This window comes from Pseudopodoces humilis, chromosome 28, assembly GCF_049639895.1.
Source record: "Pseudopodoces humilis isolate 2021_Gansu_Grassland_sample_001 chromosome 28, ASM4963989v1, whole genome shotgun sequence".
Classification (NCBI taxonomy): Eukaryota; Metazoa; Chordata; class Aves; order Passeriformes; family Paridae; genus Pseudopodoces; species Pseudopodoces humilis.
Genome location: NC_142227.1, coordinates 3194124 through 3219748, shown reverse-complemented (window position 1 = coordinate 3219748; position 25625 = coordinate 3194124). Strand labels below are relative to the sequence as shown.

General features: G+C 44.0%; 1 protein-coding gene across 2 annotated transcripts in view; it reads left to right on the top strand.

Annotated features, from left to right (window-relative positions):
* The window catches only part of CPAMD8 (C3 and PZP like alpha-2-macroglobulin domain containing 8), a 52847-nt gene that overhangs the window by 14418 nt on the left and 12804 nt on the right, over nt 1–25625 (top strand). For both annotated transcript variants that reach the window (XM_014259973.2, XM_088067671.1), the window contains 19 exons: nt 49–191; nt 1147–1209; nt 4006–4237; nt 4823–4976; nt 5549–5691; nt 6135–6186; nt 6866–7164; nt 7551–7776; nt 8353–8529; nt 11383–11464; nt 12676–12832; nt 13269–13343; nt 15217–15382; nt 15975–16061; nt 16974–17110; nt 17457–17612; nt 17999–18061; nt 18422–18660; nt 21484–21571. In XM_014259973.2, the coding sequence (XP_014115448.2) occupies nt 49–191; nt 1147–1209; nt 4006–4237; nt 4823–4976; nt 5549–5691; nt 6135–6186; nt 6866–7164; nt 7551–7776; nt 8353–8529; nt 11383–11464; nt 12676–12832; nt 13269–13343; nt 15217–15382; nt 15975–16061; nt 16974–17110; nt 17457–17612; nt 17999–18061; nt 18422–18660; nt 21484–21571 (2739 nt within the window). The remainder of the gene's footprint in view (nt 1–48; nt 192–1146; nt 1210–4005; nt 4238–4822; nt 4977–5548; nt 5692–6134; nt 6187–6865; nt 7165–7550; nt 7777–8352; nt 8530–11382; nt 11465–12675; nt 12833–13268; nt 13344–15216; nt 15383–15974; nt 16062–16973; nt 17111–17456; nt 17613–17998; nt 18062–18421; nt 18661–21483; nt 21572–25625) is intronic.

Below are 25625 nucleotides of genomic sequence, written 5' to 3'. Positions count from 1 at the left end.
TTTCCCCTGCTGGCTTTTGTTTTGTGGTGTTGATTTTTCATTGTCTAGGAAACTGGCTTGGTGGTGATGACTGACATAGTCAGCCTGAACCACAGGCAGAATGGAGGGATGTACACAGATGAGGCTGTCCCAGCCTTCCAGCCACACACTGGCACCTTGGTGGCCACCATGCATTCCAAAATAGCACCAAGGTAACGTCTGGGGTTTAATATCTATTGTCTGTTCTACTCCTGGCTGGTTTTGTTCTCTGTTCTCAGCTATTTTCCACCTCCATGCCCTCAGGTTTAGACAGGGCAGTGATGGTGAAATTTTTCCAACAGCTTGGTAGATGTAAAAAAGAAATTTATCTGACACTGCTTTGTTAAATTTAATTGAATTCTGGAAAAATGACATACGCAAAAGTCCTAAATTATAGTTTTGAAGAATATTTCTTTGCAATTTGCTTTGAATTTCTTGGAATATTTGCAAGCTATGGCTGTTTTTGCAGTCACTCATTGTTCATGATTTGGACCATTCACCTGGTGGTCAAAATCAATAGAATGAGGGTCTGCAAGAAGGAAAGGTTGTGAGGTACTACAAGTGATGCTGCACCTGAGGATGAGCCTTCCCTCTGCTCCTGAACTTCCTGGAAGCCTCTTTTAGCAGAGGAAATTCTGGGGTTAGTTAAGAAATAGATAATGAAGCATAACAGGCATAGAAAAGCTGATTTAAATTTTTAAAGTATTAGAAATCAAGAGAAATCAAAAAGAGGGGATGGAGGAGACCAAGTAATGACTGTAGTATCTGCTGGAAGTCATGTGTTGTGTTTTGTTCCCCTTGATTCCATTTGGTGAAAGAATTTGGATCACAAACCAATTTTATTTTAGACTACATTATTTCTCCTGATTTCAAGGTTATCTTACTTGTACTATTTTTTTAGATTCTTGTTTCTGTCTGCAGAGTGTGTGTGCACACAAAGAGGTTGTTTCAAAAGACCATGCAATTTGTGTTATGAGTTATCACCCACTCACTCCTTAATGAGTCTGCACCAGCCAGAGTTTTGGTCATGTGAGCCAGAGTCAGGTGATAACTCTGATTTATCAGTGACTCCTGAAAATATCTTATTAAAAGAATCGATTTGCAAGGATTTGTTTCTTGTTCTGGCAGAGCAGAGAAGAGGAAAAGAACCTTCTTCCCTGAGACGTGGATTTGGCACTGCCTCAATGTCAGGTATTGGCATTAATTATATCCAATGTTCTCTTCAGCTACAGAAAACCAAGCTCTTTAAAATCTAATGAGTTACCCTGGCATTTTCTGATTTTTTTAAAAAAAATTATTATTTTTCCCCCATTGTTGGTGTTTCTCTTCATTACCACTTCAATCTTTGCAACATTTCCTCTGGTCCTGAAGTGTTCCCTTGCTTCAAGCTGAACCTGTCAGTTTTGTCCACATTGATTCTCTATTGACTCCTTTTCAAATTTCACAGAGCCCTTCTTTCTCTGTCATCTCCTGCAAGAACATCTCCCCCAGACCTCAGTCTGCTGCCTCATAAATCCTGGTTTCCTCTGGGTACAGTTGGAACTTAAAAAAAAAAAAAAAATTCCTAAAGAGATAACTAATCTGTCCCACAACAGCACATCTAGGATAATTTGAATCAATTATTAAAAGGCTTCTCCAGGTTTGCAAGTAAACTTCATTCTTAATAAATGATTCTAAATTAAATTTGACAGGAACTTGGAGCAAGTGTATTCAAATCTGTTCAATTGAGCATGAAATATGCTTTGTAGAAATACACAAAGAATTCCAGAAGTGCCCGTTTGGGCCTCAGCAAGCTGGGGCAGTTAATTATAAGTGGGAGAGTGTGGAATAAAAAGTTGCAGATTGCATTTTCTCCACTTCATTTCATTAGAAACAACTGAGTTGGAGCATTCCTTAATTTCCACTCTCCTGAACAGGAAGAATTTATTTTTTTTCTTCTACCATTTATAATCATAATATACAATCCTAAAAAAAAAAAAAAAGAAAAAAAAAAGAAAGAAAAAAAAGAAACAAAATCCTAATGTCAACTTCCCAAACCAATTCTAAAAATTCCTAGAGCCTGGCTGGAGGGTCTAATGGCTGGAAATGAGTGTGTACTTTGGCCCTGTGCCCAGAAGAGTAAGTGCCCTCATGTGTGAAAATAATGTTAATGCTGGTTATGGGCTGAAATCCCAGTGGAAAGAACATCAGCTGCAACAAATTGTCCGGTTAAACAGGCTGGAATATTGCCAGCCCTGGAGCCAGGACACCCTGCTGCCTGGTCCTGGGGGCTGGACATCAGTGCAGGTATCTCTAACCTAAGGGTTAGGGAACCAGTCTGCTTAAAAGGAGATAAAATAACTTCAACCTTTAAGTAGGTTTAGATTGGATATTGGGAAGAAATCTTTCTCTAAGGGGGATGGAGCCCTGGCACAGGGTGCCCAGAGCAGCTGTGGCTGCCCCTGGATCCCTGGCAGTGCCCAAGGCCAGGCTGGACGGGGCTTGGAGCAGCCTGGGATGGTGGGAGGTGTCCCTGCCATGGCAGGAGTGGCACTGGATGGGCTTTGAGGTCCCTTCCCACCCAAACCATCCCATGTTTCTATGATACAAGTGCATCTCCCAAGGCTTTTCCCCCTGGAGTTTGAGCTGGGGGAACCACATTCACCAGCCAGTGCTTGGAGTCTGACAGAGCTTATAAAAAGCACAGTGATCTCCTCTTTTTATTGTTTCAACCCTTTCCCTTTGTAATACAAACACAGAGCTGAGTCCCTGATGAGCTGCCTGGCTCCTGACAGGAACAACAACTTCAGGCTCACTGAGATTTCATTTAGAGGAGCAAAGCAAAGGTGCTTCAAGTGTGAACAAACTTCATCTGAAAAGCATTGGAAGTGCAGCCCTTGGGTGTGTTCAGGTTGTGCAAAAGGCACCTCTGCAGATGAGGATAGCCTGTTGTCCTGGACACTTGCAGAGCTTCTTCTGAAGACCTCTCATTCTCATTTTCCATGCCCCCAAAAGCCTACAGAGCTGGCAGCATGTGTGTCAAGCTCTGGGGAATAAATAAGAACTTGAGAAAAAACAACCTTAGAGTGTACTCACAACTACACCAATCATCCTGCCAGCTGAGCCATGAAATAGCTTTTGTTCTTGTGTTAGATGAAATGTTTTCTGTTCCAGGCAGGTCCAAGAATGCTTTGCAGGAGGGAAATAGCAAAGTCTGAAGAACAAAACTGAATTTCTATTATTATAAAGCGTGGAAGAGGCTACCAGGTTTATGATATCTCACTGTGCTATGCACAGGAAAGCTGAATACTCAGAGATTTGATTTTTAATAGTTAATTTCAGTCCTCATTGAAATAAAATGATAGGTTTGGAAATTTTCTAAGTCAGTCATTCCAAAACCAAGCAAACCAGAATGTTTCTGAATCAAAACACGCAGTTGCTGAACTGGATGTTTAGAAAGTTTCTCATTTGTCTTTGTGTTCAAGCAGAGTCCACAGTGTGGCAAAGGACACAGGGACAATGAGTTCCAACAAAAACCACTTTTATTTCACCAGCAATTAAATCAATTATTGTTGAACTGTTTTTATCCAGGACTTCAATCTGGGATTATTTTTTGTCTTTCTTTTTAGATTTTGATTAGATTTTCTTTTTAGATTTAGATTAGATTTTCTTTTTTGGGGTTTGTTTCAGAGTTTTGTTTAGATTTTTTTTTTTAATTAGTGCAGATATTTGCCTCTAAGAAAAGTGACTTAGAAATGAGGTTGCAAATGAAGTTTTTAATTGAGGAAGAATTTGTTTTGCAGAAGTAACTGCTTTTCTGCTGCTTTATAAATATTTGCGGGTCCTAAAAAACTGATAGAAAATACAGAGCCTTCTTTAAAGTTCAAAGCAGAGGATGCTATCTTATGAATCTGGATCTGGAGGGAATTTCCCAAAATGCTTGGGGACTTCATTAGAAATCATTTAATCCATGTGATCAAGCCGAGTTATTGTGTGTTCCTTTGGCAGTAACAGCTCAGGGGAAGCCCAGCTGCGAGTGGAGGTGCCCGACTCCATCACCACGTGGATCACGGAGGCCGTGGCTCTGTCTGAGGAGAAGGGGCTGGGCATTGCCAGCCAGACAGAGCTGAAGACGTTCAAACCTTTTTTCATCGACTTCACGCTGCCCTACCACGTCATCAGGGGCGAGCAGACCAAGATCCCCCTCACTGTCTACAATTACCTGGCCGTGTGTGCAGAGGTAACAGCTCAGCCCTGCCCCTGGCTCAGCTCTGGGTTACCACCACAGCTGGTGAGTGGTCCATGAGCCACAGTAGATAAGGTGTCAGGCTAGCAGAGAGGTAAGCTCAGCAGAGATGCTTTGAGAAGATAAATATTGCTTTTTTTCTACTCAAATAAATGTCATCTCTTTATTTATTGTGGTAGACTGAAGTGTCTTGCAGCACTTCAGAAAAGCAAATGTTGAAAAAGACTGAGAAGACAATTTGGAATCTCGTGCTGAACCACAAAGAAGAATTTCCTTCATAATCAAAAAGCTGACAAAAATAGTTTATTTTGAAGGATTTTTTTCCCTAAGAAATTCCATCTCCCTTGATGTTTTCTTCTCATGCTCCTCATCTGCCCAGCTCCAGTAGCCTCTCCCAGAAATACTTGTAGAATTGCTGAGCTGAAAGTACTGCTCTCAGTCAAATCCATGGCTAGAAACTTTGAAGAATGAACAATCTGCATTCTGTGATTTTTATGAAGAATTCTGTGGGGTTCACATAGATCAGTTAGGCTTTGTGGCTGATATTTCCAATAAATTACATTTCCAAAACTTTCACAGGTCCACGTGAAGATTTCTGTCCCAAAAGGTATAAAGTTTGTTGGGCACCCTGGGAAGCACCACCTGACCAGGAAGAAGTGTGTGGCCCCTGGGGAAGCCAAACCCACCTCCATCGTTCTGTCCTTCAGTGAGCTGGGCCTGAGCAACATCACTGGTACACAGAACTCAAACAGCTTCTTGGTGCTTGGAGGGGTTTTAAAAAGTGTTAAAAGTGTTTCTTCTTATTCCTCTCTCAGAGAAAATTCTTATTTCCCTATTGCCCTAGTTCTTTCATTCCACTTGCTGCCAGCTTGGCTTTTCAGCCTCATTTATCATAGGAACAAATTGTGATGCACTGAATGCACAAACATCAGGACATTCTCTGGTCATCAGTTTTCCTGCTGTGATATTTGCTTGTGCAAGGTTGGGCCTGTTACATTTCCCTGAAGAGATCAGTGGAAATTTTTAAACAAGAGAATAACAACAAATTCTGTGCAAATAATCCCAGTAAAAACTGTTAGCAACACTGAAAAGTAGGGAAGAGTTTCTCTGTTGCCCCATGATTGTTCAAATATTGCCTAGTTTTAGATGTGATCACTCAAATATAGATAAAGAGAATATGAGAGAGAGGAAATTACAGCACTTGATGTGCTGTTAATGAGCTACTTCTAATTAATTTGGATCTCTTTAATTTCTAGAGATCTTCCTATCTCAAAATCTTGGCTGCTTTTCCCTTCTGTTTCTTAGCAAAAGCTTTTGCCTATGGTGGGACCAACTGCTGTCAGGAGGGGATGCAGACCCTGAAGAACAGCAAACACTCAGAGGACTCTTACATGGACAAAAGCACCCCTGTGGGGGTGGATTATGTTCGCAGCAGTGTCATTATTGAGGTGAGAAAACACGAATTTATGATAATTCAGGGAAAAAAAATTGCTTGGGCAAATGGTGAAATCAAAGGTGAATAGGTTTATAAAGATCCTCAAGTTGATTTACAGTGTGTTAAGGAGATTGGAAATAATCAGCTTTAGTGGTACTTGTACAGAAAAAGCCCATTTGAGCTTCTCTGGTGAATCTTCAACACAGATAAAAAGCAATGGCAATTTTATGGGAAAAGCTTGCCCTGTTAATCTAAGAAATATGATAAAATGGAAGGCTCTCTGGCAGTGGTTAGCACTGCTCTGGCTAACAGAACACAGTGCCATCACTTTTCTATAAAGGATGTAAACCACTGCACAGCAGCAAAAATAATTGCGATATTTTCCAAGTAAAACTGGAATCTGTTCCTGCTAATCCAAGCCCTGTGGTTTATGTGTGGATTTCTGTCTTTCTACAGCCAGAGGGACTGTCCAGAGAATACACCTACAGTGTGTTCTTCTGCCCAAATGGTAAGTTCATGATTTGAATGAAATATATTCAGTTTGTTTGAATCAGTTTTAAAAAGAAACATTTGGCTTCATCTCATTTAAAAAAGAAAAATAAATTAAAAAAAATCTTTGTTTCCATTTCTCTGTGATTGATGAGTTATGGTGTGTAGGAACAACTTGTAAATAAAGAGTCTTTCTTACCTGGCTGGCTAATTATGAATTTGCTCTAACTGCCCAAATGATTTCTGGAAATGGCCATTAAATTCCTTTACTTTATGGAACAGTTTAAGTATTCAGCACTGTGGACAGTAACTGGGACTGTACTTTATTTTCAGCTGGTGTTTTAAGATTCAGCTCTGGAATCAGTCTGTGTTTTCTGCCAGAGATTTGGATAGCTCAGAGTTGGCTTCAGTAGCTAAACAGAGATGCTTTTGACCACTAGATTAGAACTGAAAAATCACTTGCTGAGTTCATAAGAAATTCAGCTGAGCAGTTTGAAGGATTTTCTGCCTTGAAGGAGGTAAAAATAAAAGATGAGAAAAAACATCCATGTGTATTTTAATACTTTTAAAGAAGCTGGAAACAACCCCCATGTACTTACTAAAGGTCTGTTTGAATTTCAGTTATCAGCCAGGGTTTTTTTTTGATGTCTGTAAGATGAGCTCTAATTCTTACAACATTCCCTTGTTTTTCTGACTAGAGAAAATACACATTTCCACACCTAACAAATATGAGTACCAGTACATGCAGAAACCAGCCCAGATGAGGCACTTTGACATTGCTGTGAAGGCCCACAACGATGCCCACCTGGCCCTGTCCTCTGGCCCCCACGACATGGCAGAGATGACAGAGATCGTCATCGGGGGACAGCAAAACACCAAAACTTGGATTTCCACCAGCAAAATGGGAGAGCCAGTGGCCAGCAGGGACACGCCTGGCATCCTCTCCTGGGATGAATTCCGCAGCTTCTGGATCAGCTGGAAAAATGGAGTTATCCAGGTACTGAATTCTTCTGTGTGATGGTCTGGAAGTCTCTTTTTAAGCAGAGTTTGAGCACACAGAGAGCAGTTTTTCCTTGGTGTAGAAGGTGGGACTTCATTCCTGTTACCTTTTCCCTCTGAAGCTGTTGTGATCAGAACAAATCTGCTTTTGTCACCGTTATGTTCTCAGGACCTCAATCCTCAATATTTTTATTGATGAAAGCCTTGAAGGCCAAGCCTCTGGAATTCTCATTGAACTGCCTTGGATTGTTTTGTGGGTGGGAAAGAGAGAGGTGTTGCTGCATCTGTAGTGCACATCTGAGCTGGGAGGTGTCCCAGCACACGAGGCAGAGCAACTCCACGTGTGTGGGCTCTTGGAACTCCATGGTCTCTTGTCCCTTCCAGGTTGGCCACGGTACTCGGGTGCTAAACGAATCTATTATTGTGGAGTGGACAGTCCCCAAACAGCTTGAGGTGAAGTACATTGGCTTTTCCACAGGCTGGGGGTCAATGGGAGAGTTTAAAATTTGGAGAAAAGAAGAGACTGATGAAAATCACAATGAAGCATTTACTCTTGGAGTTCCCCACAACATAATTCCAGGATCAGAAAGAGCTACGGCTTCAATAATAGGTATCAATTATCAGGAGGTATCACTTAGGTACCCTTTATCAAATGTGAACAGATGCTCCAGCTGTTACTTCTGACCAGTACTTGAGTTATGCACACCAGATAAAACAGTCACAGGCACTTAGAAATGTTTATTACTGCTTAATTCTGGGGCAGATAATTCCTTGGGGTTTCTTTGTCATTTGTTTGAAGCCTGTTGGGGTTGACAGTGGCTTCAAGTTGACGCCACGTGAGGGGCTTTGCAGGGGCACTGTCTGTTATAGTTCATGGTATTTATTGCATTGTCATCCTCATCACAAATTGCGCCATGTCCTAAACTGGTCTAAACTGGGAAGCTATGGATAATCAAAGGGAAGTCGTGGATAATCAAAGGCTGAAATGCAGAATTTCTTTAATCCAACAAGAGATTGAAGGGCTAGGACTTATCAGCTGAAGGACTTCCCACTTATGTCACAGTTTATTTGAGCTGACTCTGGGGTAGCCAGGAGATATCAGTGCAGTCAGTGGGGGTTAATCATCAAACACCAAAAGGAAACTTTAATTGCCTGATCCTGAGCAATTCCCATCTTTCTCAAACAGGAGATGTGATGGGTCCTACTCTGAACAACCTGGACAACCTGCTGAGGTTGCCCTTTGGCTGTGGGGAGCAGAACATGATCCATTTTGCTCCCAATGTCTTTGTCCTGAAATACCTGCAGAAAACCAAGCAGCTCAGCCACGAGGTGGAGGTTGAAGCTACCGATTACCTTGTTCAAGGTAACCCATTGCAGTTAAATTTACAGATGGAGAAAAGGCTTTGAATTAATAGTTTTACCTTACATGTTGCTTTTTCTAATCAAGAATAGCCCAGGTGATGAGGATTCATCATTTCTTGCAGGATAATCTCACAGTCTGACAGATTTTGATGGCAAGACACTTTCCCTTGATATGTAACCTGTGTTTCCCTTCAGTAACTCCTAGTTCAGATGTTTATTGATTTATCTTCATCTTTTCTTCCTTAGCTGATTTCTACGTTTAAACATTTTAGAAAGTGAAGGAAATTAAATTTAGCAAAAATCTGTATATTTAGGGGGTTTTGCCTTATTCATAATTTGTCTTTCCAAGCCTTTAGTTACTAGAGTTATAGCTCTTCTCTGGACTTTTTTTTTTCAACAGTGTTTTCTTAGTAGCAGTATACCAAAAATCAAAATTTAGTATCCAAAGTAGTTAAAAGCCTTCATTACATGGCTCTAGGTTATCTGTCCTTTCAATGTCCTGTCCTACTTTACTAAGCAGCTCAAAACAACCTTTTTTTTTTTTTTTCCCCACTGCTTTTCTCAGCATTTGTTTTGGGGAGAGCCACGTGCAAAATAATTTTATAACTAAGTGCAATTCTCAGGACAAGTAAGAATTCAGAGATCATTAAAAACAAGAGTGACCCAAAGGGACAAAGCTCTCTTGTGTATGAGTCAGACAATAGTCATGTCATGAAATCAGAGGTGACAGGGTTAGGTGGTTCTCCTCTGAAAATATAAATATAAAATGTAATATGTGAGATATTTCTTGTGTTCAGCAGCAAAAGCCCAGTGCTGCTTCCTCTGCCTGGCTCCAGTCATTTCACTTGTAATTTTCTGTGCTTGCTGGGAGCAGTGAGGCAAAGGGAATTTGTTAATGGCCCGAGTCAGTGTTTCCTTTGCAACATCATTTGCTTTTGTTTCTTTTTATGAATCTGCAAACCTTCCAGGTTTTTGGCTCCAAACTCTGTTTGCTAATTAACCCTTACAGAAGAAACCCCCAAGAGTTTTAAACCATTCTGTGTTTACTGGAGCCTTGCCAAGTACAAGGTTTAGATGGGAAATGCTCACTCTAGAAGGCTTTTGTGATTTACCAAGCCAGAAAACTTCATCCCTTAATCATCCATCATGGAAAATGCTGATACCCAACAATTCCCGTGTATTCCCTCTTCTTTAGAAGTGGCCTGGGAGAAACCAATCAGTATTTTTTCTACTTCCCCACAAAAAAAAGCAGGTGGGCAGGGGAAAACTGGAGAGGGGAACCTCTCCAGTGAGCCCCAGCATCCAGAAGAGTGTTCAGAAAAGAGGAGGGTTCAGAAGAGCAAGCAAGACATAAAGTCTGTGCTGTGCCACTCACAACCAACAACCAAAGAACAACAGCAAGAGCAATGAAGCATAATCCAGCTCAAAATCACAGAATCACAGAATATCCTGAGCTGGAAGGGATCCACTGTGATCATCAAGTCCAGCTCTGGAATGAATGGCCCATGCAGGGGTCAAACCCACAGCCTTGGCAGTACTGGCACCATGAACATTGAAAAAGAGAGGAACAGAAACAATGAGGAGAGGGATATAAAATATAAGAATTGAATGTGTCCATTTGCACACTGGAAATGAGCACTGAGGAGCTGTTTAAGCAGGAAGTGCTCAGTAGTAAATCATACCTGAGGGCTGCAGGGGGCAAAAAAGCAATTTAATTTAACACCTATTTTTTGGAAGAAGAAAAAACCAATACCATTACTTAGGCTTTCTGCCAGGTATCTGTACCTATCCCACCACCCCCTGATAAAGATGTGGTGGCTCCAAGAGCATCATCATTCTCTAGGTCTTCATTCCTCCCATTTTTCAGGCCATTCCCAGTGAGCACTGGGGGGCTACAGAGCAACTGGGAAGTGTGGGAGTCATGGGCAGCCCCTCCTCAGGCACTGAGGAGCTGCCTGTATCTGCAGAGGTCAGCAGAGAAACTTCACCTCCGGAAATGAAACAATAATCCTCTCCCATAAAAACATCATGTGGAGTGGAATAAAACACCTCCTCCCCTGCTGCAGAACTCAGCAGGCATGAAAAGTCTTTTGACACAATCTTCTTGCAGATTGGAGTTTTCCTTATCAGAAATATCCATTCTGGGGGGTTTGACTCCAATGGGTGTTTCAGAGCTTTATCTTTATTTTAAGTGTGGATTGTGTATTCATCCCTGTGGAGGATTTGCTAGGATGGACATGGGTGTAGACAAACAGGTTTGAGAAGTAAATCATTTTCCTGGCAGAAAAAGAGCATTTCTACTCTTCTGTCATTTTCAACCTCAGAAGACATTCCAGGAGAGAGTTCTTATCTTCAGCATTCACCTTGTTAATAGTGATGTCTAAAACAAGCCTTGGGACAGCCCTTGCAGCTGTTCACGTGCACAGAGATCACAGCTGTTGTTGTTATGTGAACTCGTTCCAAGCAACAGCTTTGGGGAAAGTCTGAATCCAGCTGTAATGTCACAGGCAAAACCTTTTCATTTGTAAATGGAAGTAAAATGGAAGGAGAATGGCTTTATGCTTAAGTCAAAACCTTTTGATAATGCATTTTTTTTTTCAGAGAAGTATCAGCTTTTTAGCATTTCCAGTGTCCAAAAGGCAGGAGCTGCAGTGTCCCAGATGTTATCCTGAGCAGATTTCTGGATGAACTGCACACAGAGCTGGCTCTCACTCACAGCAGAATAAGAAGCTGCCTTGGGCAGCAGAATCCCTTACACATGTTCCAGATGTTCTGAGTCTTCATTCACTTTAAATACTTGTTTTTCTCTGTGTGAGGAGATTTTGGACTCCCCCAATTCTTTTGTGGCTTCCAGGCTACCAGCGCCAGCTGACCTACAAGAGGCAGGACGGCTCCTACAGTGCTTTTGGGGAGAGGGACTCATCAGGGAGCATGTGGTGAGTAACTATTTGAAACTGAGCTGGAGAAGTGCTAAGTGCTTGCTAAACAGGAAAAATATACAATTGGCTGGGAAAGAGGAGTAACTTTCCAGCTTCTCTCATGGTATCACAGACAGTGGAAAACAGAAATAATGCAAGAATATTCAGTGGCTACAGAATTGCTGTACAGTGCTGCTGAGTGCTCTGACTACATTAGGTGATGTGTTGTAGATGATTCAGGACTCAGGAGCAGTTTAGAGAGTTAAATCTGCTAATTAGTCCAGGTTTCAGGCACAAAGCTGTAGTTAAGGATCATATCTGCAATAGGAGTAGCAATTATGGGGCATTTAAGCACCTGATTCCATTAGGGAATGGAGTTTTACCTGAAGCAGGTACAGGGAAATGTGCTGTCTCTGTAAGTGGGAGAAGCTTTTACCAGGGTAGGTAAAAAAATGACCAAAACCAGCTCAAAACCCCTCAAAGACAAAGAGGTTTGTGTGGCATCAGTCCCAGGGCTCAGCTCTGGACATCCAGGGCTCCATCCCTCTGCTCCATCCATGCTTGGGTTTTCTCTGATTGCAGCACCACCGCTGCCCTGCTCTTCCTGAGACAGGGATCTTCCATCCCAGCCCCTGGATGTGAGATACAGTGACACAGAATTACTCAACACTCAAAAAATCCCCTGCCAGGCAGCAGTGTTTGCTACCCTCCCATTCCTCAGGGGCTTGTCAATGCAATGACTCAATCCCCTGAAGCTGGCCAGTGCTCACACTTGTTGTCAGAGGTTTAGAATTCCAAAATCACTTCTGGTGCTTTCTTAAGTCTTAATTCTGTATAAAGTGTAACATAGCTTTCAGGCTTGAGGAAAGGATCTGGATTTCTTATGTGAAATATATTGATTCTTAATTTTAAAATATTGAGTCTGATCTTAAAAACTTCAATAATTTGGGATAAAAAATAACTATATTTTAGAGTGTGTCATAATTTTGACAAATACCATTGAATTCTACTTTTCAATTTAGTTTGTTGACCTTTAAACCTTTTCTTATCCAAAGCCTGGACAGTGTTTAGGTGCTTTTATGTCCCATAAACGTTTTATCAACAATATTTAGTGTTTCTCAACAAGATTTTTTTCAATTTGTGCTTTCCAAGAACATAGTATTTTCCTTTCAAGTACTTTGTATTCTGAATTTGTTTTCTCAGTAAAGATGGTTAATTCATTTTTACAGGTTAACAGCTTTTGTGCTCAAGTCCTTTGCTCAGTCTCGTGGGTTTATTTTCATTGACCCCAAAGAACTCACAGCTGCCAAAGACTGGATCATCCAGCACCAGAAAGAAGATGGTTCTTTCCCTGCTATGGGCAGGATTCTAAACAAGGACATTCAGGTAAAAACCACACAGGATCAGCAAGGACATTTTTAGAGTTGTTATCAGAGCATGAAGTGATGCAGTTTGAATATAATTTTGCACTTGAATGGCTGGAATGCTACAAGTAGAACCAGGGGAATTTCAGTTAAAAACTGTCTGTCAGAATGTGTCTGTGGGGTGTCCCCAGAGGATGGAAAGCAAGGTGTGAATTCTTACAAAATACTGTATTAAATGTGTCCTCAGGCCAGGGACAGCTGAGACCTGGCCCCAACCACAGTGGGCTTGGGTTCCTAAATTTTATACTCCTTGTGTGCAAAGAAAAGAAATTTGGTGACGCTTCAGCTTCTCCTCTAGTTCCAACACATCCTTTGTATTGTTTCAAAGTCTCTTTTTCTTCCTCCAGTGTCCTTTTCTCTAGTTTTCACCCAGTGGTTTGTGTTGTTTGTCCTTCCAGGGTGGGATCCATGGGAAGATCTCCCTGACAGCTTATGTGGTTGCATCTCTTCTGGAAACAGGTGTCACTTCTGAGGTAACAAAAGCTCAGTTAAAACAGCTTCAAAAATTCTCTCTGTTCTCTTATTTTTAAACTTCATTTTGCTGCTGTTTGCCTTCAGTTCTGTGCTCTCTAGAATGACTGACAGCATCCAGGGAAGAGAGGCTGCTGGAAAGCCTTGGGATTGTTCTGAAGTTAAGGAATTTGAAGTTGTTCAAGGTGGTCTCCCACCCTTCAGCCATCAGCTCATGATTATTCCACCAGAGCAAAACACTTCCCTGCAGCCCCATCCCTCAACCACTCCAAGAAATTACTGCAGAAAGAGTTTTCTGCCTCTTAGCTTAAGCTGTGAGTGCAGCCTGTGCAGATCCTGGTCTCTTGCCTGTAGAGACTCAGAAATCCTGGCTTGGTGCTAAAAGCAGTTTAACTTGGGGATCCAGAGAACTCTTGTGGTCTGGCTTGGCTGCAGTGGCCAAAATGCTACTGCTGTTAGATTACAGTGCTTTCAGAGAGCTGAGCTCCTGCAACGGGCTGGACTGAGGGCTCTGGAGAGAAAAGTTTCTCTTCTTTGCAATGAGACAGAGCAGGAACACTGCAGGAAAGAGAAGCAGCTATGTAGGAATGGCCAATTCCTCTGGAAAAAACCCCAAACTCCCAGTACAACTGGTGGCTTAGGGATTCCTTCTTAAAACTCCTGGTAAAACAGTTCTCCCACCCCCTTATGTGTTTCTGCCAGCATGCAGCTGCACTAGAATGGAGATGTTTAGATAAGATCATAGTGACACATCCCCACTAACTAGGACTGGGAAGATTTCCCTTGCCCTTCAGCCAAGGGAGAGGGCAGTAGTGGCTGTGCACAGGCAGAGCTGCCTGGAAGATGAAAAGAGGTGTAGTGGATGTTGCAGCATCTCCTGGTGATCTGCCCTCAGACAAAAGGGTCTGTTCAGGCACAGCCCTGTGAGTTTGTGGAGGTGTCAGAACAGCCAGTGCCCACTCAGGAGCTCTGATAACCTCAGCACTCCTCATCCATCCTTGTGGAGCCTGAAGAGTGAGACCAGGCTGCTGTTGCAGGCAGATGCCCCCTAACCCCCTGTCCTCGTTGGAGTGGAAGGTTTTCCACCTTATTAAAAATTCAGAAAACCCTGCAGAGCTCACAGAGTAACTTCCTGCCTCCCTGTCAGCAGTGTCCCCCTCTGAGCAGTGACGTGATGCTCTCTCTGGGCTGCTGTGTGTCAAGGCAGCCCCAGCAGTGCAGTTTCTGTGGATTCTAATGGTTTTCCTAGAGGAGATTTGTGAGTGTTCCTAATGATCTTAGCTAGGAAATGAGGAAGGGGAAGGTTAGTGCCACAGGGAAATCAAAGGAAACCAAATTACATCAAGTCCAATTAAATTGTTTCTATAAATTATCAGAGCCACGTTCCTGCATGGTGAGGTCATTGGGGGAGTTAATAAAACATGTTTGTTGGCTGCAGGGACCCCTGGGAACCTTGGCCTTTATTATCCTCTGGCGTCTGCCAGACGCTCCAGAGTGTCAGGAACACAATCAAACCTACAGTACAGAGCTCGCCCCTGCCCTGTTCATCTGCTGCCTTGCAGGGACATGGAATTTCTTCACCTTTAGGGGGGGAAAAAGTGTATCTCAGTGTTAGCCTAAATCATTCTTGCTTTGCTGTTTGCACCTTTTCTTGAATTTTTGATGCATTGTTTTTCTTAGGGAAAGTGTCAACGCTGCAGGGAGCAAAATGTATCTTTCTGAGTTTGTTTTTTTTGTTGTTGTTTTTGTTTGGATTTTTTTTGTTGGTTTTTCTTTGGTTGGTTTTTTTAATGGGCACGATGTAACGAGTAATAAAGCCATTCTAACTTCTGAGACTGGTACATCTGTTCTGGGCTCTTTCCCCTTTGAATGTAGGAAGAAAGAACAGCTGTTGACAAAGCAAAACATTTCCTGGAGTCCAACCTGTACTCAGCAGAGGACCCCTACACGACGGCCCTGAGCGCCTACGCCCTGACCCTGCTGCACAGCCCCTCCGCGGCTGCCATGCTGCGCAGGATGAACAGCATGGCCATCACCCAGGGTATGAGCCAGCCCTGAGCTCTGCCCCTCACAGCAGCAGCCCAGCACAGCCTGGATGCTGAGCTGCTGGAGAGGACGGGGCCTGGGAGATGAGGGATTCCTCACGGCAGTTTGGCTTTGTAAGGCAAGGGGGCTGTCTTTGTAGAGGGCTCCACATGTGTGGCTGGTGCTGAAGGAAGGCAAGTGCAGCAGGATCACAGAATATTCTGAATTGCAAGGGATCAGCTCGTAAGTGAATGGCCCACACAGGTCAGAGCCACAGCCCTGGTGTTCAGCAGCAGCGTTCTCTACCCAGCAGAGTGATGTCAGGCTGTTCAGAGGCTCTGCAGTGCTCCCCTCGCAGTTTGCCCTGTAACACCTCACATTCCCTGAAGGTGTATTTAATCCAAAATCCAAGAATGATCCCATTTGTCACACTGAATCATCTTTGTCATTCCAAAGGGAGCCCCAGGGACTGGGTGTCCAAAAGGAGGGACAGTGCAGCTCAGGGCACAGAGCCAATGCAAAAGTGGAATTTGGCTCTTCCCGTGCAGAGAGGCTCAGCTGCACTCCTGCTCTAGTAACACCCATGTCCCACTGCCCTCTTCTCCTAGATGGCTTTACACACTGGAGTCTCACAGGAACCCTTGTCACTGATGAAGACACCTTCATGGGCTTTAATGATGGACTCTCCCAATCAGGTAATTGGGAACCTGCAGTGCGAAGGCAGAGAAAAGGGAAGGGGCTGCCACACCAGCCTGCATGGATTACACTGAATTGTTTATAAAATACAGGGTATTCTAAAACTGTCAGTCAGGGCAGGGTCCAGAGACAAGAGAGCTCAGAAAAGGCAGGTAACATTATGCTGAAAGAATAAGTGAGAGACAGAGCAAGATGTGGTTCAGACAGGATAGGTTTTTCAGCCCCAGCTGTCTCATCAGCTTTCACTCTAGGTTTATAAAGACAGAATCCCATGTGGCTCTCACTGTTCTGTCAGGGTGTAATAATTCAAAATGGAAATCTGTGTGAATTCAAGTATATTTAATTTTAGAGCTATTTATCTTTGTGTTTTCAAATGGACCTAAGGATTTTATCACTGGTCACTGACACTTCAGCTGATTTTTCTAGACTTTGGCTGTCAAAGCCACAGAAACAGTGAGTGATGCTGTAATTTTCAAGCCACTTGAAAGCCATTGACTCTTTGGATATGATGCAGGTGCAGCAATGTTCAAGAGGGATCTGACTGGATGTTGTATGAAAATCTCCAGGGCAGGACAACAGTGTGGGCAGCAGCAGAGTAGAACTGGAGTGGGAGAGGAATTACAGTCAAGGAGAAGGAGTTGATCTCTTGTGTGAATATCTTTATTATTGGTTATCTATTGTGTGAAGGGAGGCTTATGTTGAAAGCAGAGATATCTTAGGAGGTGGAGCACCTTGGGTGCAGGCATTTTAACTTCCATTTTCATGCAGTTACTTCTGAAGACTTAACTTTTTAGAATTATTTTTCAGTTAAAAAATATTCATAGAACTGTCTCTAGACCTGCCTGGATTCTTGCCCTTTAGGTGGTATTTTGATTTTTTTTTTTTTTTTGTTTAATTCACTCCCCTTTCAGTTGTTTCTGCAGAAGTGGAAATGACATCTTATGCCCTTCTGACCTACACACTCCTGGGAGACGTGGCCTCTGCACTCCCTGTGGTCAAGTGGCTCTCACAGCAGAGGAATGCACTGGGAGGATTCTCATCTACCCAGGTGGGCTGCCTCTGGAACAGGTAGCTGGGATGCATGCACTGTCAATTGATTCAGGAATGCAGAGTTTCCATCTTCCTGACAAAATTTGTGTTCTGGTGAGAAGAAAAACTTCCCAGCTCTCTTTACTGCTTCCTCCTTGGACTGGTAATTTGAAAGGAATACAGACTTTGTCCTCAAAGCAAAGGCAGGTGCCTTTGATAGGAAAAGTGAGCAAAACCTGGTGTTTCTTTTGCCATATGAATTAATCAGGAAGATTGTGCCACCTGGAGCTGAGCAGAGCTGTTTGGAAGTTTGCTGTGCTCCTGTGTTCTTCACTATTCTGATTTCTCCCTCTTCTGGCCCCCAGGACACCTGTGTGGCCCTGCAGGCTCTGGCTGAATATGCCATCCTTTCTTATGTTGGAGGAGTCAACCTGACCATTTCCTTGGCTTCTACTAACCTGGACTACCAGGAGACCTTTGAGCTTAACAAGATGAATAAAAAAGTCCTTCAGACTGCGGTGGTAGGTGGTTTTGTGCAGGCAGATTTTTAAAGCAATCCACGTGAGCTGGGTTCTGAATGAGGACTTGGATCAGTGATGGTAAAAACAAAAGTTAAGCACTGAGACCTGTGGGACTTTCTGTGAGTTTGTGGCTGGATACTGCTATGAAGGAGACAGCACTCCTAATTAAAGGCATCTTTCACCATAACCAGTGCCTGATGTTTATTTTGTGCTGCTGTTTGTCTCTGCCATTTTAAGTGCAGGCGGTGAAGAGACTAAGCCATGCTCACCTCACTTCTGCAGTGTCTTTTATAAAGTTATTTTGTACACAATAGGGTTAAATTTAATATTAATTTCCGTTCTGTGTGCCATGTCTTGTCTATGTCTCACCTGTGTGTTCTCCCCAGATCCCCAGTATTCCAACAGGCCTGTTTGTGAGTGCCAAAGGTGAAGGCTGCTGTCTGATGCAGGTAAGGTTCTCATGGGGCTGGAGAAAGCATGGGAGTAGATGTTCTCTATCCTCACAGCCTGTTTGCTGCTTTTGTAATCCCACTTTGCTTCAAGGCAGGACTTACACTTGGAATTTCTCTAAAAATAGTTCTAAAATATGGTGCTACTTCAATTTAGGAAGTGAATGTGACTGTATCAGCTCTGGCAGAGTTTATATAGAGCTATAACTGTGTGGAAAAGACTCTGTGCCTGCCATTCCCCCCTTCTGAAGAGATCTTGTCTCTGTGCTGGCCTTTATGGGACATTTGTAGACATTTTGAAACACTGGAGCTGTAATAAACCACCCTGATGTGCTTTGCTTCTCCTTCTTCCTGCTGCAGATCGATGTCACTTACAATGTACCTGATCCTATTGCCAAACCAGCCTTCCAGCTCCTGGTGAACCTGAAGGAGCCCAAGGCAGAGCAGCACCTGCAAGCCCCAGCCCTGCTGCGCTCGGGCTCTGCTGCCCAGAACCGCCCCGGAGCCCTGCACAGGGACAGGGCCCTGGGGGACGACGAGGACCCGGCCTCGGACCAGGACCACCGCGAGTACAAAGTCATCCTGGAGACCTGCACGAGGTAGGAAACACCAATCCTGCTCCCCACAGAATGTTCCATTTGCTGCTCAACCCCTCTGTGCCAGGAAAGCACCCAGCTCTCTCTTGCTGCACCATCTGGATCTCGAGCAGGGTGAGGCAGAACTTTCAGGCACCTCTGTGGGTTGTAGGACAGAGTTATTCCAAGGTCATTCTCAATCATTTCAGTGCTAAGAGTGTGTCAAAGGTAGAGAAATAAGAACAACACCTTGAGGTTTTATCACTGAGTTTCATTATTATCCAAACCCTGAAAATTACAAATGTGATGCGATTTGCTTGTGTGAGGATGAAAAGAAAAAGTTCTGGATTATTTTCTTAAAAACCTCAAAGAGCAAGGTAAATTCAACTGGTTAACTAATATCTTAATTGTGTCAATAGTTTTATAAATATTACTGACTTGACTTAATTATTTGAGCTCCTTAGTGGTTCAGTTTTGGATACCAGAAACCTAACGGAAGACACTTGCTGCCATTGTATGAGTTTGGAATCTATGGTAAAGGTACAACACATGCAGATATTTGTTAATAAGCTCTCAAATTCCTTATCGCCTTCCTCCATATAAGGAAATGTAAAATAACTTTTAAAAGTGGCATGACCCAGAAGTTTCATTTCTAGCTCTCAAAGCACTTTACAGAGACCTGAACAGTTATGTCTCATTTTATAGATTGGAAAACTCAAGTTATTGTAAGAAAACAGCTTGGCTATAGACAAACATCAGCAAGAATAGTTTCTGACCAGTATTAAATCCACTTAAACTTTTGCTTAAACACCTTTGTACTACTGCAGTCATCAGGAGTTGCTGATCTTATAAGGCACTTGGATTTTTAGGAAGGGTTTTGGAAATTTGACGCAAGAGAGATAAAGCCACAACCAGAGTAAATAAAGAGGGCTCACACATCCTGCTGTGCAACAGGAGAAACCATTCCCAAGAAATTCACAACTAAGTTGCATGTTTGTGACCAGGAGCATGGCAGCTGGGGGGGCTGCTGCTGCACTGACCTCCAATGAAGAAATGTGAGTGACTCAGATGGAAATGGAGAACTGTGGCTGCATCAGAGTTCAATGGGAAACTCTGCCCCCCCCTTCCTGCAGAGCCCCAGGAGAAGATGGGATCTCATTTTGCCAGTCCCACATTTGCCCCTGGCCCACGGGGCTGTGTTGTGGCACAGGCACTGTCCCAGGGGCCACAGTGTCACTGTGCCAACCTCTTCTCCCCCTGCCCAAGCCCTCATCCTGTTCAGGGGAGAGGATAAAATTCTACAGTCTTGTCAGATGCTGAGGAGGCTGCCCTGCATCAGCACAACCTCTGCTGATAGTTCTGAAACTTCTGTCCTGGGAATTGCTGGAGCTAAGACAGAAATTTGAGAGGAAGCCCAGTGCAGGGAGATGGATTGCTTGGAAAGGAAACAAAAGCAAATGAAATCTTCCTTTCCTCCCCTTCTTCCTGTAATGATGCTCTCAGCTCCATCATCATCTTGCTTGGGCAGTGAGAAGAGAGGAGTGCAGCTAGGGATGACAGCTGAGATATTTTGAGCTGGGGGTGTTCTCGGGATGTAATGAAGTGTTGTCATGCCCAGTGACGTCCCTGGGGCACTTCTGAAGGGTTAGGGAGAACACAGGGTGGAAAACAGAAAGCTGTGATATATAACAGAGATTGGGGAAATGCAGGCAAAGGGATCCTGTACGATTTATTAGGGAGTGTTGAGCATGGAGTTAGATGGGAATTAACGAGGTTTAATGACTCTGGGAGCCCTGAAGTGCCTCACCCAGAGCCAGCTGGCCCTGTCCCCAGGCCACCTCATGCTACTGTGAGCCTTGGGCTGGGGTGGGGCACCCCAGCCTCAGCCAGTTCACCACCCCCTGAGCTGAGGGGGCTCCAGAGAGAGGGGCCCTGCAGGAGCCAGCTCAGAGCTGGCAAATTTGGTGCTGGAAGCTGTGGAACTGTGTTTTCTCAGTGCTGGCCATGAGCTGATGAGCCCTGCTGGGCCCAGGCTCAGGTGGTGCACAGCAAACAGGTGAGCTGCCAAGGAGGGAGGGCTGGGAGCTGCTGGCAGAGCAGAGAAAAGGAGCCTTGTTCTGGGATTCCAGGAGCTGTGTTAGGATGGAGACTCCTCTGCCATGCTGCAAAAACTGAGACTTTTGCAATAGTCCCGATAGACTTTGTCTCCACACCTTCCTGTGTGTGGGTTCTTAGTACACACAGCAACAACTCAGTTTCAGAGGGTTTTCTGAGTTTTCAGTTATGCTCCAGAGGATGATCTAGGCAATGAACTCTTTAACACCAATGAGGCAGTGGCTTTGCTGACTCATTAGCAAAAGCCCTTTTCTCAGTGTCAGGGGTGAAATAGCCATTTATGAAAGCCCAGGATTGAATGACCTTACCTGGTGTTGAGAATTAGCATCCCTCTCCCACCACACTCCATCTACAGCCTTCCTGTCACAGTGGAATAGAAGTTTCTTCTACTCCAAGCGTTTATTTCCTTTTACCAAGTGCATTTTCTCAGTGATTAATTGAAAAAGAAAGCAAGCAGCCCCACAGGTGACTGCATCCCTCTGTTTTTCTGCCTCTCTGCTCCAGAACATCTCCTACCCACTGTGAACTGAGCATAATTTTGTTAAATAAGAGCAGAAAAGAGGATTTTTTCAAACTGTCTTTCCACAAGCACTTCAACGAGGAGAGCCTTTTAATATGGTGTTTTGGGGTTCTTTTTTGCTTCTGGAGTTGGTTTTCCATTCTGAGTTGTCCATTTGTTGTCTTGGATCTTGAGTTTGTTCCCATTTTCTCTCTTTTTGTTCCCATGGGAAGATGGCTGCACTCTGGATCCTCAAACATGGCTGTGCTGGAAGTGCCTTTGTTCTCGGGGTTTCGGGCAGATATTGAGAGCCTGGAGCAGGTAAGGGGCTGCGATGGGAGAGCAGGGCTGGGGTCCCCCTCGAGGGACAAGAGGAGGCCACTGAGTGTCAGAGCACTGCTGAAAAGATGCAATTAAAATAGGGAAGGGGGAGGAAGAGATTTCACTTGTCAAAAAATCTCTCTCTGAAATGAGGGAACAGCCTTTCTGAGCAAACCCAATCCAGGCCAAGCCAAGGTTTTCCTGAGCCAGTGCACAGTAATTAACAGAGCCCCTTTGGAAAAGCTGAGGTGCAAATGTGCTCTAACAGGAGCTGTTTATGGCTGCTTAGTGGGCTGTGTTATCTCCAACATCTGGATCCCATTTCTTTGGAGGCTCTGTGTCTTGGAATTTTTTGCCCTTTTTTTTTTCCCCCTTCTCTCTGGGAGAACATCGTGTTTCTTGCAGCCAAGCTGAGGTGGACAGAATGTGCCTCGTGCCCAGCCAGCCCTTCAGGGCAGATGAACTGTAATCTTGAGCTTTGCTTTATATTTGTGGGAGCATTACATTCATTACAACTCATTACATTTTGTAGAACATTGCATTCACTGGTGGGGTTCTTATGCTGCAAAGATTTTTTTAAAGATTGTTTAACTGAAGAGGTGTAAAAGTTTTGCATCCTTGAGAGCTAGTAAAGAGCTGAAAAATATTTTGCTTCTAAAAGACCTCTTCTGTTAATAACTTTATCTCATTATATTGGGAGGGGAAGGGATCTGAAGAAAGAATTTTAAAATAGAACCGTTGTGAAGTTCAGTTTGATATCATAATTCAAGGAGGAGTGCACATTGCTTTATCTTCTCTTGGATTTCACTGGATTTTGTTGATTTATAATTGAAACACTATTGCATTTTCTTGGAGGAAAAAGCTCTCTGGAGAGGTTTACAATCCACATCAGGAGCTGCTGTCAGATGTCTTCTGGGGTGTCCCTGAAGCCACAGAAATTTTTGTATTAATCCCTGAGAAGCAATTGCATCCTTTCAGGGGATCAGATATGAAATTATTCCTATAAAGAGAAAAGCTGAAGTTATTTATATCCCTTCACAACCTGCACATGGAGAAATCTCTTTTCAAATCCAAGCATGTAAAATGGATTGGGTTTTTTTTTTTGCTTGAGAGTCTGATATTCTCTCTCATGCAACAAACTGAATATGGCTGTTCAGGTAGGGGCAAGGCCAGGAGCAGGAGTTCTCCAGCATCCCCATGGGAAGAGAAAGGAGGAAAATTAGGTGAGGGGGCCTGCAGTGGGTTTGGTTCCTGCTTTCCCTCCTCTGCTGAAGGTGCTGGAGTGAGAGTCATGTGTAGTGCTGTCAAATACATTCTCTTTCTTAGTCATTCATGTAAATAATAGTAGAAAAAATATGGATGAGAACCTGGCTTAGAACCAGAGAGAGCTCAAAATGTCCCAGGAGGAGAAGAGCAGGATATCTTTATGGTGTTAAACCTATGGAATGTTCTGTGAGCAGAGGAAAAGGGTTGAAAGAAAGAGCATAAAGGGGATTTCACTGCAGAAGAACAGGAAAGATCTTAAGGAACATATCCCTGTACTGTTGTTTTTTTTGTTTTTTTTTTTAATGCTCTGCAGTGTGCAAAGAAGAAATAACAAATTTGGGTGAATGTCTCCCTTCCTGATGTCAGCAGGGGACAGAGCTGAGGGTTTCTAGGCTGAGGAACCAGAAAAAGTCCCACATGCCCTTGTGTTACTGTTCCTGAGCACTTTCCCCTTTCCCAGGGCAGCTGTGCTCTGCCCTGGGGCTGCTGACACACAGCTGTCCCAGCCAAGGGCTTGGGAACCAGACAGGCTCAGTTTGTGTGGAGTTACTGCTCACAAGCTCCTCCTGTGCTCTGTGTGATGGTTTGCCTGTGCTCAGGGAGTGCTGGGCGTGTTCTGAGCAGAGGAACACCGAGAATAACTGGGAATAAATTATTAATGTGAGGGGATTCATGTCAAGGGACACTGCTGTGGTACCACACTGTGGTGGCTGTGTGATATCACAAAACACTTCTGTTTGCAGTAGATCACAGAATGGTTTGGGTTGGGAGGGACCTCAAAGCCCATCCAGTGCCACCCCTGCCATGGCAGGGACACCTTCCACCATCCCAGGCTGCTCCAAGCCCCGTCCAGCCTGGCCTTGGACACTTCCAGGGATCCAGGGGCAGCCACAGCCAAGAATTTCTGTCAGAAGTGTGTGAGCCCAGGAGGCTCTGCTGTTCCCATAGCCAGATCAGAATTGCTTCATTTGGAAAGAGGGAGATTTTCCTAAACTGGGGAGGATTTTGCATCTTCAAGAGGGACTGTTTCCCTTGAAGAGCTGAATTCCATGGGTTTTTTTTGCAGAGACCCTGTTGCATTTCTAAAAATGAAATGTGGTGGCAAAACTCAAGCAGATCTATAGACAGGCAGTGAAAGTGCAGCTACAACCCCACCTGTAGATCCACCTCTGCTGGGGGGACCTCAGAGCCTCTTGCTGGGCCTAAAGGGGCTCCAGGAGAGCTGGAGAGGGACTGGGGACAAGGCCTGGAGGGACAGGACACAGGGAATGGCTCCCAGTTGCAGAGGGCAGGGCTGGATGGGATATTGGGAAGGAATTGTTCCCTGTGAGGGTGGGGAACACAGGATGCCCAAAGCAGCTGTGGCTGCCCCTGGATCTCTGGAAGTGTCCAAGGTCAGCTTGGATGGCGCTTGGAGCAGCCTGGGATGGTGGGAGGTGTCCCTGCCATGGCAGGGGTGGAATGGGATCAGCTTTAAAGTCCCTTCCCACCCAAACCTGTGATTTCTTCATGGCTACCAAACATGGGCCCAACATGAAATTCACCCACTGAAGTTCCACCGTATACTTTGGGCACCACCTCGAGCAGAGACAAGTCCCATCCTTGCCCCTGCTGCCTTTTCCCCATTCCCTGGCCTGCTGTGGAGGGGCTGGGCTGTAAATCAGGATTTTCCCTGGTCCCAGGGTGGGAGCAGCCCCACGTGCAGCCCCGGGGCAGCTCCGCTTAATGAGCGCTCTGTGCACACCCGGGCAGCCCGGCCACAAATCCTCCTAATAATGCTGGATGTCGACAGGGTCGGGAGGTCACCCCGGGCTGGGATCTATCAAACCTCACCAGAAAAAATGCAGCTTTAGCTGAGCTGAGCAGTTCCCGGTGGCGCCGGCGTCTCTGTGCCCTCATAAAAGGACTGTCTGCAGCCATGGACTGCTGAGTAATAACAGCCACCACCAGGCCCCTAAAATTATAAGGACAAATTAAATTGGCCCTTTCCATATTGTGTGGGACTTAAACACATGTTGCTTTGCTTGTTACAGGAATAGCAGGAAGCTGGGGAGCAGGGTTTTACAAATCTCTGCTGAGGAGAGTCACAGCTAAAGCTGCTGGTGGCAGGTTTGGGCAATGTGGGAATGCTGCTTGTTCCATGTCATTTTAAATAATAATGGTATTATAATATGGTAGTATATAATCGTAGTAATAATTATTATAATAATTATTATGATAATAATAATGATTTGTTCCACTTTCCACAGAGGTTTTAGCCTGTGATCTCAAAGTAACATTAAAAACCAAAAAAACCCCACAAGAATATCCCTGTTACAAATGGGATTGTCTGACAGAAATTGAAGTCACGGGACAGTTTGGAGAATAGAGTTATAGAATAGAGTGCTCTGGCCCTATCTTGGCTCCCCAAACTTTGATTAAAACACAAAAGTCCTTTTCCACAAATCCTCATCCTCCCCAGCTCAGTATTAGATATTTTCCACGTGACAGATGCATTCTAAGTACAAATTATCAAAATAGTAGTTTTTGTTCAGGCAAGACAGTCATGGTATTGAGATGTTCCAAGTGCAGAAATCATAGGAGGAACTTTTGGAAAATTGAAAAGAAAGGTTTGGAGATGTGGGAAGTGCCCTTAGATGGGGCACATGCTTTGTTCATTTGTCTCTCTCTCCACTTCAAGTGTAATTTTTGCATCTTTTACACCATTTCACACAGATTCCCAGCCAGTGCACGACCTGTGTGAAGGTCCAAACTTTCAGAGAGCACATAGTTGGGGAAAAGGTTCCTT